This window comes from Myotis brandtii, unplaced genomic scaffold (genome assembly GCF_000412655.1).
Source record: "Myotis brandtii unplaced genomic scaffold, ASM41265v1 scaffold298, whole genome shotgun sequence".
NCBI classification, from domain to species: Eukaryota; Metazoa; Chordata; class Mammalia; order Chiroptera; family Vespertilionidae; genus Myotis; species Myotis brandtii.
Genome location: NW_005361391.1, coordinates 112,537 through 125,142, shown reverse-complemented (window position 1 = coordinate 125,142; position 12,606 = coordinate 112,537). Strand labels below are relative to the sequence as shown.

Sequence of the window (12,606 nt, the reverse complement as noted above, 5' to 3'; positions counted from 1 at the left end):
CATATGTAATACCCTTTGTAATACTTATTATAATATTTTTTTAAAAAGAATAAAATAAATAAATAAAAAGAAAAAAAAAAGAAAATCGTGGAAGTGGGGCATTGTCCTGGGGGCTTAATGCTTAAGGGCTATTCTCTGGGCCCCTAGTTCTTTCCCTTCTAAGGGGTTCCAACCCCCATGACTAGCAACATGTCAGGGGAGGAAAGATCAGAGGAGGGTACAAACCACATGACCAGTGATATGAAAGGTCAGGGCCGTCTAAACCACATGATCATAGATATGCTAGGGTAGGAAATGTCACCCTGGGAGCAAGGCCACAGCCCAGTTTTGCCCATTGCTATGTACCTGGGGCTTTCTACCCTGGTGATTTTCTATACCTGGCTGAGTCTTTGCTCAGCTCAACTCATGTCTACCTAACTGCCTATCTAACTGCCACATATCTGCACTTAAGCATTGAAGCCAGGCTGAGACTTTTATTGTGGCCACTGAACAAAGGGCTTATTGAGACTCCCACTGAATACATCATCCCTATTCTGAGTCTGGGGAAGGACGACAGAGAAGATGGTTACACCACCCCAAGCAAACTGCCAAGGTCAGCTGAAAACCATTAAGCAGTGAGGTATTAAAGGAGAAAATTTAAGTAGGTTTTACTGCTTTACATTGACCTCATTTCCTGTGACCTTATAATGGAGTTTAAGTTTATTTGTATTTATGCTCATTTTAAAAGAAAGTTTAAATTTGGTTAGAAAAGCTGGTGTGATTTATTCTTTTTTTTTTTCCTACCATCACCATCTAGTTGAGGAAACTTTGAACTACAGGCAAAATGAGCTGGGATTCACAAATAAAATAATAATCAAGGGCCTACTGTGTGCTAGGCACTATACCAAAAACATTTGCATTTATAAGATCATTTAATTTCCTTTTTTAGATTTGGGAACTGAGTCTAAAGAGTTAAGAATCTCGCCCAAGGTCACTCTGTAGCCAACTCAAACCCAGATTCTTAAAGTCCAAGTCTAGTGCCATTTTGACTTCATAGTATATATATTTTTGAAAATACATATTAGGTAACAATAAAAACATAGAATCATATTTATATATAAATACACAGTATACTATTTAAATCATTTAAAAATACTGAAATAAGGTACTAAAATATTAACAATAATGGTCTCTGAGTAGATTTTCCATAATAAGCATGTATCATTTCTAAAGAAAAAAAATGTAAGCCTTACATTTATTAAGAGAAAAGACATTCAACAAACTTCACAGTTGTTGTCTCAGTTATTGTCATCACTTTAAAGTATTTTGCTTGTGTTCATGATGACCATATGTCAATATACATATTTCTATTAATGTTTAAAATAATGTATATTACATTTCCATACTTAGTAACTAGAGGCCCGGTGCACGAAATTTGTGCAGGGGGTGTCCCTCAGCCCAGCCTGCACCCTCTCCAATCCAGGACCCCTTGGGGGATGTCCGACTGCCTCTCACAATCCAGGACTGCTGGCTCCTAACCGCTTGCCTGCCTGCCTGATCGCCCCTAACTGCTCCCCTGCTGGCCTGATCACCCCCACCGCCTCTGCCTCACCCCACACCCAGGACCCTGTCTTCCCTCCCTCTGGCTGGCCACAGGCACTGAGGACTCGGGCTGGCTTCACCTGGGCTGGCCGCAGCCGCAGGGGACCGTGGCTGGGTGGCTTCACCTGGGCTGCAGCCACAGGCGCCCAGGACCACGGGGCAGGTGGCTTGTCCCTCTCCTGGGCTGCAGCCTGGCTGGTCCCCATTCTTCTCTCCCCAGTGTTGAGTGTCTGAGCCATTAAGGCATGCTGGCATGAGGGTGTGATGACCATTTGCATATTAGCTCTTTATTATATAGGATACTTACCTTCACAATCTGTTTTGAGAGCAGCACTAGAACCTAAAGGGCAGTGGAATAGGCCACACCAAAATGCCACTTTAGTATAAGGGTTATTTTGAGTTGAAGGCAGTTGAGAAGCAGCAGATACAGTTCTCTACTCTCTCCCAATTTACTTAAAAGCAGGACATACATTGTAAAGGTGCCCACCCCCACTCCCCTCTCTACCAGAAAGGCCAAAAACAACTCCAAATCCTTTTAACCCAGAGGAATCTACATAACAAACTAGCCTGTATTTTCTTTAGTTTCCTTATATATTTACCTTCCTACAAAATGACAATGAGCTACCATCTCACACCTGCTAGAATGGCTACCATCAACAAATGACAAGTGTTGGCGAGGATGTGGAGAAAAGGGAACCCCTTTCCCTTTAATTACAAGCTCTGGGCTCTTCCCATCCCTCCGCCCTCCCCACACACCAGTTCAGCTCCGGGTGTGGAAAACCGCTTTCCAGGGCGCAATCTAGGGGCGTTTCAATGGAGACTGCTCAGATATCATGGATTTCGAAGATGCGCGGAAAGGTGCCTGTCAACCACGCGCTCGTGCGCACGCGCAATCTGATGGCCTCTTCGGCCCCTCCGGAGGCTCGCAGGTCGGCCAGAAGGGGGTACGCAGACTACAATTCCCGACAGGCAACGGGACACGTTTCCCGCTTGCAGCTGCGGAAAACGGATGCGGAGGACTCTTCGCGACGCAAAGCGCGAGAGTCTCGACCTGGCAGGTGCCCAGGGCGTGGGGGTAAAAGAGAGGCAGCAGCTGACATTTACTGACGACTCGGTGCCAGAGGCTTCACGTAACGTGGCACATTAAATCGGCCTCTGGTGCTAGAAGCCTGGTTCTGCTGCTACCCTGCTTTATCAACGGGGAAACGGAGGCTCAGAAGGGGTTTGAGGTCACACAGCTGGTGAGAGCAGCAGCTGGGATTCAAACCAGGTCCTGCCAACTGCACGCCTGCACGCTCCACCACCTTGCCTCATCTGGGTTAAGCCACATGCCCCCGGCTTCTCACAGCCTCGTGGGAGCCGGGAGGACTGTAGTTATCGCTGTCCCTATTTTTGTCACAGGGACCCTGAAGCTCAGGAGGCCCACAGCCACATCACAGAGAAGTATCGGGACTAGCGCCCGGGTCTGCTGACCAGGCCATCAGCACTGGGACCCCTTCTCAACTCAGCCTAGAGCAGTGGTTCTCAACCTTGGCTGCACATTAGAATCACCTGGGAATCTTTTTAAAATCCTGATTTCTGGGCCTCATCCTCCGGAAATTCTGTTTCTTTGTTACTAATGTTGTGGCCTCACCCCATAACAAAGAAACAGAATTTCTGGAGGATGAGGCCCAGAAATCAGGATTTTAAAAAGATTCCCAGGTGATTCTAATGTGCAGCCAAGGTTGAGAACCACTGCTCTTGAGGGTATTTATTTGTAGGTCTCAGGGGAGGATCCCAATAGAATATTCATCAGCTTTCCAGGTGTGTTCTTTCAGGGTCAGGATCTCTGTTGATTGGTCAGCACCAGGGGCTCATTAGGCATTGCAGCTGGTCCTAAGGTCAGCCATGCCTTCGCTGGCCGACAAGATGCGCCCCGACACGCTGCAGGACTACATCGGGCAGAGCAGAGCTGTGGGGCAGGAGACCCTGCTCAGGTCTCTCTTGGAGACGAACGAAATCCCCTCGCTCATCCTGTGGGGGCCGCCGGGCTGCGGCAAGGTGAGTGCCGCCTTGCCGGGAAGGTTCCGAGCCGGGATCTTTGGGCGGTGCCCGGCCCACGGGTGCTGTGATGGATTGAAAAAGGCACACCCACCCAGATTCATCAGACACGTTTTCTGTCGTGTTCAACGTGAGAATTGGGTGAATTCGTAAATTTACAAGAATATGTGGACTGTTAGATTTAATCTACTTTTGTGTTCCAACACCACATTAATGACCAAATTCTTAAGGAAACAGCTTGCTATAAATTGCAGAGCATCATTTGTATGTTACATTTTTAGGTATACGGAATCAGTTTTTAAAAAATTTAATCCCTATTGTGCTTCCTTCCCTTTCATCTAGCTGTTAATTTATTTTATCAGACTGATTTGTATTTATCTTAGAAACTATTTAACAAAACTAGTGTGAACACTTTGCCCTGTGCAAGTCATTTTCATCTAGAATTTCCATAACTGCCCGCATAATGCCATGTATTTAGAGAAAAACCGGTGCTGTATTTTGGTGTCCAGTTCTATATACTTTGTTAGGAATTACCACAAGTCCAAAGAAGGGCAGTTAGGATTTTGGTGTCCAGAAAACATGTCATTGGAAGAGCACTGAAAAACAGTGGAGTGTTAAGACTGAAACAACAAAAAAAGAGTAGGCTGGGGTGTTTAAATATGTGATTTAAAAAAAAATCCATAGGAAGAGGGAGAGGAATGAGCACCAGTGAATGAAAGGCAACATTTAGGATCAGAGTAAAGGGGCTCTCAGCTTTCATGTTCAGACTCCTTAGTACACCAGAACTTGTATGATTTTTCTGCAGTTTTCTTTCCAGCTTCATCTCCCACAACTTAATATCGCATCTCCCTTTACCCCAGTTCCTAAAATGCATGTTGTTCCTTTTGTTGCCTTGTTTGCTGTCATACTTTCCCTTTGGCCAGGTATAAATTAGATGTAACCCAAATAATGTATTACTATGGTGGTGGATTTAGTTGTTACTCCATTTAGGGGTTTGAGCAGTAGCAGTTTTATTGTCCATGAGTCTTAACATCATGAGAATGGCTGATCAGCTGTTGATGGTCTCATGACAAGTAAAGTCCCCAGGGAGATGATGAGTAGGGTGAACTCAGAAGATGCTGGACAAAAGATTTAGTAGGCTATACTCCTCAACGTAGTGGTTGGTGATGAGTCACAAGCCTATATATGTGGCTTGGGAGCCAATAGAATGGAATTTGCTGCAGAAGCAGCCTCGTATCTATTGGTGCTATACAACTTTTAGAAATTAAAGTGCCACCTTTTCATTCAGGGGCAAATTTGACTCCCAAACTTTAATCTTTCCTTTTGCTTTATTCCCATCCATATTACTATATTGCTAACAATAATGTTAATAAGCATATGCAAATTTGTAGAGCACCATTAAGTGCCAGGCATTGAGCAGTATTTCCCTTGGATCTCCATTGTTTTCTGGTAAGTACTGACAGCATCAGAGTGCTGTTTCACCTTCCAAAGTAGACATTCAGAAGTATCATGCAGTCATATTCAATGCTAGCTAGTTGTCATTTGTCTCTCAATGCAAAGGCTACCTCTCCTCTTCTAAGCTGCAAAAGGTTCCAGTTGTGGAATTGATGGAGTCTGTGGTCCTGCACTTCAGTTGCACACCTAGTCCTTCAGCAGTAATGTTTTCTTGGCTGGAAGAGATCACAGCTGTCACCCAGGCTCTACTAAATCAAAACAGCTGTTCTTTTTACTAGGATTCCAAAGATCTTAGACTCCCCTCCCCCCCCCCCCAAAAAAAAAAAATAAAATAAAAAAGGAATCAAATGGGGTTAGGTACAAAGAAGGAAAAATCAGGATTAACCTAAGGTTTAGCTACTTTCCTGTTTGATCCATAACTTTTTAAATTTCTGATAATGTGCTATGGTATTTCAGATTGTGTCTACGCTGCTAAGCATTTTTCAGAGATCAAGTTGCTTGGTATATGCTTATGTTGATTGTGTTTGTACCCATGGGTGCTTTTTTCTCTGTGTCTGATCAGCTTTTCAAACTGTGTGTGTCATCTTTTCTAGACTACGTTGGCTCACATCATAGCCAACAACAGCAAGAAACATAGTATAAGATTTGTGACATTATCTGCAACAAATGCCAAGACAAATGATGTACGAGATGTCATAAAACAAGCTCAAAATGAAAAGAGCTTTTTCAAAAGGAAAACCATACTTTTTATTGATGAGATTCACCGGTTCAATAAATCTCAGCAGGTATATTAACTTTTCTACCTTTTGGTCATTGTGAACATTAATTAAATAATATAAAGTATGTAAGATCACTTTGAAAAGCATTAAGCACTATACAAATGCTAGCAACTGTTTTCATTATTAACTGTCTACAAAGAAGCACAGGCTGCCAACCCATCTCTTTAGCTAAACTTTTTTACCTGATTTGACTCTATCACTAAATAGACTCTTAGAGTTATAACTGGATGTTAGCACTCCAGATTGGATCATTGACTCACCTTGGCATTTCCCATTAGCAGCATCTGGTGGTTACATATTCACTGATATACATATTTAATATATCATATATATTTACTAAGTTTATTAGGAGGAATAACAATATGTCTTGAGTACTAGCAGTGGAAGAAGATTTTGGAAATACTATTTTTGTGTTTTCTTAGACTTCTGTAATTACATAGCTTCTGTATTCAAGCTATTTCAGTTTGGCCTTGGGATAGAAGATACTTTTCTAAGTAAAGAAATGATTTATATTGAAACTAGAGTAGAATTCTACTTTGAGTTGTTATTCTGCCAGCAAGAGACCGGGCTTGGGCATTGGCATTCCAGAAGATGTGTTTTAGGCTTAAAAACGCATTAGTTGTGTTCTCTTGCTATTGCATCCATATTCAGTATTCAGTGACTATAAAGCTGCTATTCCTGAAATCAAAATTAGGAAAAGGAAGGAATGGTTGGCCAACTTACATAGGACTCTGCAGGTTGTCGTTGACTGGAATCAATGTCTTCTGCTTTCCTCCCATGATTAGGATACGTTCCTTCCTCACGTGGAATGTGGGACAATCACTCTAATTGGGGCAACCACGGAAAACCCTTCTTTCCAAGTCAATGCTGCTCTTCTGAGCCGCTGTAGGGTTATTGTTCTTGAGAAGCTTCCAGTAGAGGCAATGGTGACTATTTTAATGCGAGCAATCAACTCACTGGGCATCCACGTCCTGGATTCCAGCCGTTCCACAGACCCTCTGAGCCACAGCAGCAACAGCAGTTCTGAGTAAGTTGACTGTGTGCAGTATCCTAGAGTAACACACCTCCCAGAGAATCCCCTGGCAGGGGTCCAAAAAGGGCTGGACAGCAGTAGGGAGAGAGTGGGGACAGAGAAGAAATGTTGATCAAGTAATGAAAACAGAAGAGAAGGGAGTGCTGAATTATACCAACAAGTATATCTGCAAATATTTTTTTTCTTTTAAGATATTTTATAGTTTATAATGTCTGTATCTATAATTCTTCAAGCTTTAACATTACTTTGCCCATTATTTTAGTTTTGGGGTGTTTGTTTTTGTGCTTAGGGATTTGGTTCTTTACCTAGCACACTTTTTTAAAAAGTCTTGGAAAACTATGGGAAGCCTTATTGATTATTTTATGGAATAGATTTAATTTATAATTCTTTAGAGGTTTATAATCAGATTGCAATTTTTTCTTGCAGTTTACTTCTTTAAAAATATTAAGTAAAAATTAATGTAAATGGTACCATAAAATCACTTAAATTATTTTAGAGTGATTTTTGCATACTCTAAAGTCAGACTCAATTTCATGGAAGTAAAGTAATTTTAACTGAAAAGACATATAGAGGCTGTTCCTTTCCTCTCGGTAATCAATAACTGTACATGAGTGCTACATGAGGTCCTTAATTCACAGGTTCTATATCATGGATAATCAATTAGATTACTTCAGTTATAGGTTTTCATTTCTTAATTTTAGACTGTATTCTTCAGATGTCGCTGATTCATGTGTCAGTTGAAATATTGCAGTGGAACTTAATCTGGTGTGATGAGAGGCTAATGCCTGCCTCTTCATGCCGGGGACCCCGCAGCTGCTGGTGCCCGCCCTGGGGCCAAGTTCTGGAGCCACTCTTCTGTGAGGATTAAGTATAAGACATAGGCTCAGGGTTTAGGTTTCAACAGTCTCTCCCTATATGTCTGGCCTCTCCCATTTGCTCCTGTCTCAGATATAAGAGGAATTATGCTATATCTCATGAAAGACCTAAAATGTGGCCAAGGACCCCAAAGCAGAAGAAAATCACATCATTTTAGAGTATAGTTGTGATGGGATAGCCATCAGAATTGTGACCAAGAAGATATATGGAACTGCTGCTGTCAGTCAGATGCACTCAGACTTAGGAGCTCTCTGTATGCTGGGCACTTGTTTTTTCCTCTCCCAGTCACTGCCATGCCACTATTTAGTGAAATGAGGACAGAGGAGCCATGGAGCTCATCCTAAAAAGGATTTCTGCATTTTAACAGGATTTCCACATCACTTGCATGCACACTAAAATCTGAGAGGAGCAAGTGAAACTGAAAGCTGTATACAGAAGTGGAGCCGGTGATCCTTTTCTTTAAAAAAATATTTTTTTTTATTGATTTTAGAGAGGAAGGGAGAGGGAGAGAGATAGAAACATCAATAATGAAAGAGAATCATTGATCGGCTGCCTCCTGCGTGCCCCCTACTGGGGATGGAGCCTGCAACCTGGGCATGTGCCCTGCCTGGGAATCCAATCATGACCTCCTGGTTCATAGGTCAATTCGCAACCACCGAGCCACACCAACTGGGCAAGCCAGTGATTCTTAATCTATTAAAATTGCTTCCAGTCAGAGAACACTTTCTCTCTCTAGTAGATTGTTCACTTTTCCATTACCACTCAGCTAGAATTGATCTTAACTATGACTTCTTTTCATTCTTCTGTTTATTTTCTTATATCCTTTACCTTCCTGAGTAGGCTAGGAGGACAGGAACTTTTCCTTCTTATTCATATCGCCAGCACCCAGCACAGCCCAGCTTTTAATATATGTTTAATAAATGGTTTGTGAATGAATAAATAAGTCGTACCTTTTAGTATGAGAGAAATAGTTTAATGGTTTTTTTGTTTGTTTGTTTTTTTGTATAATCCAGCATAAGGGATAATTGCCCCATTGCCCAGGTATCAAGAACCCTTTAATACTACTGTCCAAGCAAACTAGCAGCAAGCAGAATGAAATTAAAGATTATTAAGCGTAATTTATTGGTCTACTTGTTAGAAATTCTGAGAAGAAGTTAAGTTGGGAGATGTCATAGGCCATAGGAAGAATTATTCCTAATAGAAGTACCTGGCCACCCCAGTTGCCATGGATCATTAATAGTGGATTGTGCTCTTTCAGTTTTAGGTAAAATTTTACTTTCAAATTCCTGCTAACTGGCATTAACTATATATACACTATTGTGGACATAAGTTAGATTTGGTTACACTAAAATCTAGTGGGAAGAAAAGACTTTTGACCCCAAATAATTACTCTCTCTCTGGAAAGCTGAGAGAGTACATTTGTATTCTTATGGTTTAGTGCCCTAAAATAACGTCTAGAACATTTTCAGAGAAATCCCAGACTATTTAAGGTTGTGCATGAGAGGAGCTGAGCAGGTACCAAATCTGGAAAGTAAGCTGATGCTTACACCATTCTTTTTTTTAAATAATATTTTTACTAGAGGCCCAATGCACGGATTTGTGCATCGGTGAGGTCCCTCAGCCTGGCCTGTGGAGATCAGGCTGAAACCGCTGAAATCGGCTCTCCAACATCCCCCGAGGGGTCGCAGATTGTGAGAGGGCAGTTCTTGGGTGACACACCTCAGAATCAGGCTTGCTCCTCTCTGGTTCTGGGTGTGTCACCCAAGAACCGCAGCTGCCAAGTCACCACAGCTCCCAAGTCACCATAGCTCGGCAGCTCCTGCATTGAGCATCTGCCCCCTGTGGTCAGTACATGTCATAGCTACTGGCCGGTTGGCCGGTTGCTTAGGCTTTTATATATATAGATTGATTTCAGAAAGGAAGGGAGAGGGAGAGAGATAGAAACATCAATGATGAGAATCACGATTGGCTGCCTCCTGCACATCCCCCAATGGGGATCAAGCCTGCAATCTGGGCTTGTGCCCTGACTGGGAATCGAATCATGACCTCCTCGTTCATAGGCAACACTCAAACACTGAGCCACGCTGGCCGGGCCCATTCTTGATTTTACTTGAGGAATTGTAAATTCTTATGCAGTATGTACCTGTACAATATAAATTCTCATTAGCATGAGATGAAAGGTTTTTTTTTCTGTTTCCCTCCTATATTTAGTCTGAAGGTATAAAAACTGCAGCTCCTAGCCAGTTATCTTTCACAGTATTTTTAAGGACATGGGCTCATCTTTTTGCTCTACCCTTTGAGCACAGGGCTTCTACCTCATGCCCCAAGGTAACTGGTTACTGGAAATCTAGCTGTTATATTTGTACTCCAGACAACAGGAAAGAAGAGCAGCCAAAAAATAGCATATCACCTCCCTCTCATCCTCCAGCTTTAGTGTGACATCTGCAAAATAGTACTCTATGTATACTCAGTTGTGTTTTGGTTGTGAAGAGAATGATGGAGATAAGCTGGTAGTTTATATTGAATTATCTATCCCATAGTGCCTTTGGTTTGTATGAGTAATCAGCAGTTTTCATGTATTTGCTCTCTAAACATTTTGGTCACATGGTACAGTAAAGCATGTTATCTGTGCTTTGGGTTAATTTTGGAGGCCAAAAAAAAAAAGATTCATGTTCCCCCCGCCCCAACCCTGTGCACGTGGTCTGTTGTCTGATGAGCTTGCACTCTTGAAAATGAGAAGGTAAACTAATGTTTACTTGCTGTTTTGAAGGATTGTAAATTCCAGATCATAGGACATGTGCATATTCAAAAACACCCCTAAAGAATCAGTTGTTTGTAGGCCAAATAATAGCGCATAAGTTTGTGGACATGAAGAGAGTGAAATGAGAGTCTGTAATTGCCGTATTACTGTCTAACTTGGCAGAGCTCCAAGAGTTGGTTGAAAGAGGTGAAGTGGCTTCTGTCCTGAAGGGAAGGTGCGTTGGCTTGGCTCTGAGATGGGGGCTTTTCTCTGATCATCTTGAGAGGAGAGCCCAGATGAGGTGGCCCAAAACAAGGTTGCTGTGAGATTGTTTCTTGGTTGTTTTTGTTTTTTATAAAAGTTTGAACTATTCTGCCTGCCCTTTAAAAATAATATTTTCTAACATTGAATAGAAAGAACGGTAGAGCAACACAAGCATAGAAGGTACTAGTCAGAAGGAGTTGTGGATTTGAATAATTTTTCTTAAAAATGTTTCGATATAAAGAAAAATGTTACATTAATATACATTATTAAATGATGACATAAAAACACTGGAAACTAGAAAGATCTCAGGGAACTTGTATTCTCTTCTTGTGGTTGCTGTGCCAAATTACCACAAACTGTACCTTAAAAGAATAGAAATTTCTTCTCTCACAGTTAGGGAGGCTTGAAATCTGAAATCAAGCTGTTGGCAGGGTCACATTCCCTTCAGAGACTCTAGGAGAGAGTCCTTCCTTTCAAATTCTGGTGACTTGTGGCATTCCTTGGTTTGTGGCAGGATTGCTCCAGTCTCTGCCTCCATCTTCACATGGCCTTCTCCTCTGTGTACTCTCTTTTACTGTTTTTTATAAAGACATTTGTCATTTGTCACCCAGCTTGAAGAGAATAGAACCAGGTTTTGAAGTCATGTTTAACTACTAAACTATCTCAGGTATTAAAAGGGGTCTGGGTATGAAGTTAAAAGGGTCACTTACTAGTTAGTATAAGTTAAAACTGCTGCTAGTTAGTATTAATATTCTAATCTGTTTCTATGTGTAAGGACAACACTGTATTAATTTGTAAAGTATTTAGGGACGTAAGATTTCCAGCTGTAATTTAGCAGGAGTGCCTCTTAACCAGATCTGCACATCACAATGACCAGGGATGCGTCTTGACAAGACATGTGCTCAGGGTTTGTCCCTGGAAGTTTCAGAATCAGTACATGTGTGGTAAGATCCACGGGCTGTACTTGGGGAAAATTCTCTGTAATCTGATGCACATTTCTGGTAGAGGACCACTGCATAGCAGTTGTTACCCTATCCATGGAATGTTTTACTTTAGTGAAAGAGATTCACAGAATATTGTTTTGTAATTTAGGGAGAGTTTAACTGAGTCTTTTGTTTTGCCATGAAACAACAGGTACATTTTTAGAACCTCACTCCTTCAACTTAAATATCCAGCCATCTCAGTAGAATCCTTCAGATCCTATGTTATTCACCAGAAAAACAATGGGCAGAAAGATTCACACCCTTGAAAGAAAAAAAGAAAGAGCTGTCTTTACAGCATGTACAGCATGCTTCCCATATTCCTGCTAAGTCCAAAGCATTTCGCTTCAGTTGGAGAAACTAGGCTATCTTTATTTCTAGGTCTTATTAACTAGAAATATGATCTTTTCAAAGCATTTATTTCAACCTTTTCTTTTTCTCATTGTGGAACAGTTGAGGATTTGGTGTTGAGGTTTGTTTGTTTTTTAATCACATTATTCTATATAATAAAGCGTTAATATCCAAATGGTCGTCATGCCCTCATGCTGTCACACCGTAATGGCTCAGACATTCAACACTGGGGAGAGAGGAATGAGGACCAGCCAGGCACAAATGAGCTCCTGAGAGAGGAATGGGGACCAGCCAGGCTGCGGCCCAGGAGAGGGAAAAGCCGCCTGCCCTGCGGTCCCAGGCGCCAGCGGCTGCACCTGCACCTCGGGAGAGGGACAAGCTGCCCTCCCCGCGGTCACGGGCGCCAATGGCTGGGGCTGTGGCCCAGGAGAGGAACAAGCCGCCTGCCCACGGTCCCCTGTGGCTGCAGCTGGCCCGGGTCCTGGGTGCCTGCAGCCCCAGAGGGAG

The 12,606-nt window shown here is 42.2% G+C and overlaps 2 protein-coding genes across 2 annotated transcripts in view; one reads left to right on the top strand and one right to left on the bottom strand.

The window, feature by feature from the left end:
- MYLK4 (myosin light chain kinase family, member 4) overlaps positions 1 to 6,644 on the bottom strand; it is a 114,116-nt gene extending 107,472 nt beyond the window's left edge. The window contains exon 1 of the mRNA XM_005869531.2: positions 6,579 to 6,644. Within this exon, the coding sequence (XP_005869593.1) occupies positions 6,579 to 6,634 (56 nt within the window). The 5' untranslated portion in view covers positions 6,635 to 6,644. The remainder of the gene's footprint in view (positions 1 to 6,578) is intronic.
- The window catches only part of WRNIP1 (Werner helicase interacting protein 1), a 21,035-nt gene continuing 11,900 nt past the window's right edge, over positions 3,472 to 12,606 (top strand). The window contains exons 1-3 of the mRNA XM_014542311.1: positions 3,472 to 3,621; positions 5,670 to 5,861; positions 6,641 to 6,882. Coding sequence (XP_014397797.1) covers positions 3,490 to 3,621; positions 5,670 to 5,861; positions 6,641 to 6,882 — 566 coding nt within the window. The 5' untranslated portion in view covers positions 3,472 to 3,489. The remainder of the gene's footprint in view (positions 3,622 to 5,669; positions 5,862 to 6,640; positions 6,883 to 12,606) is intronic.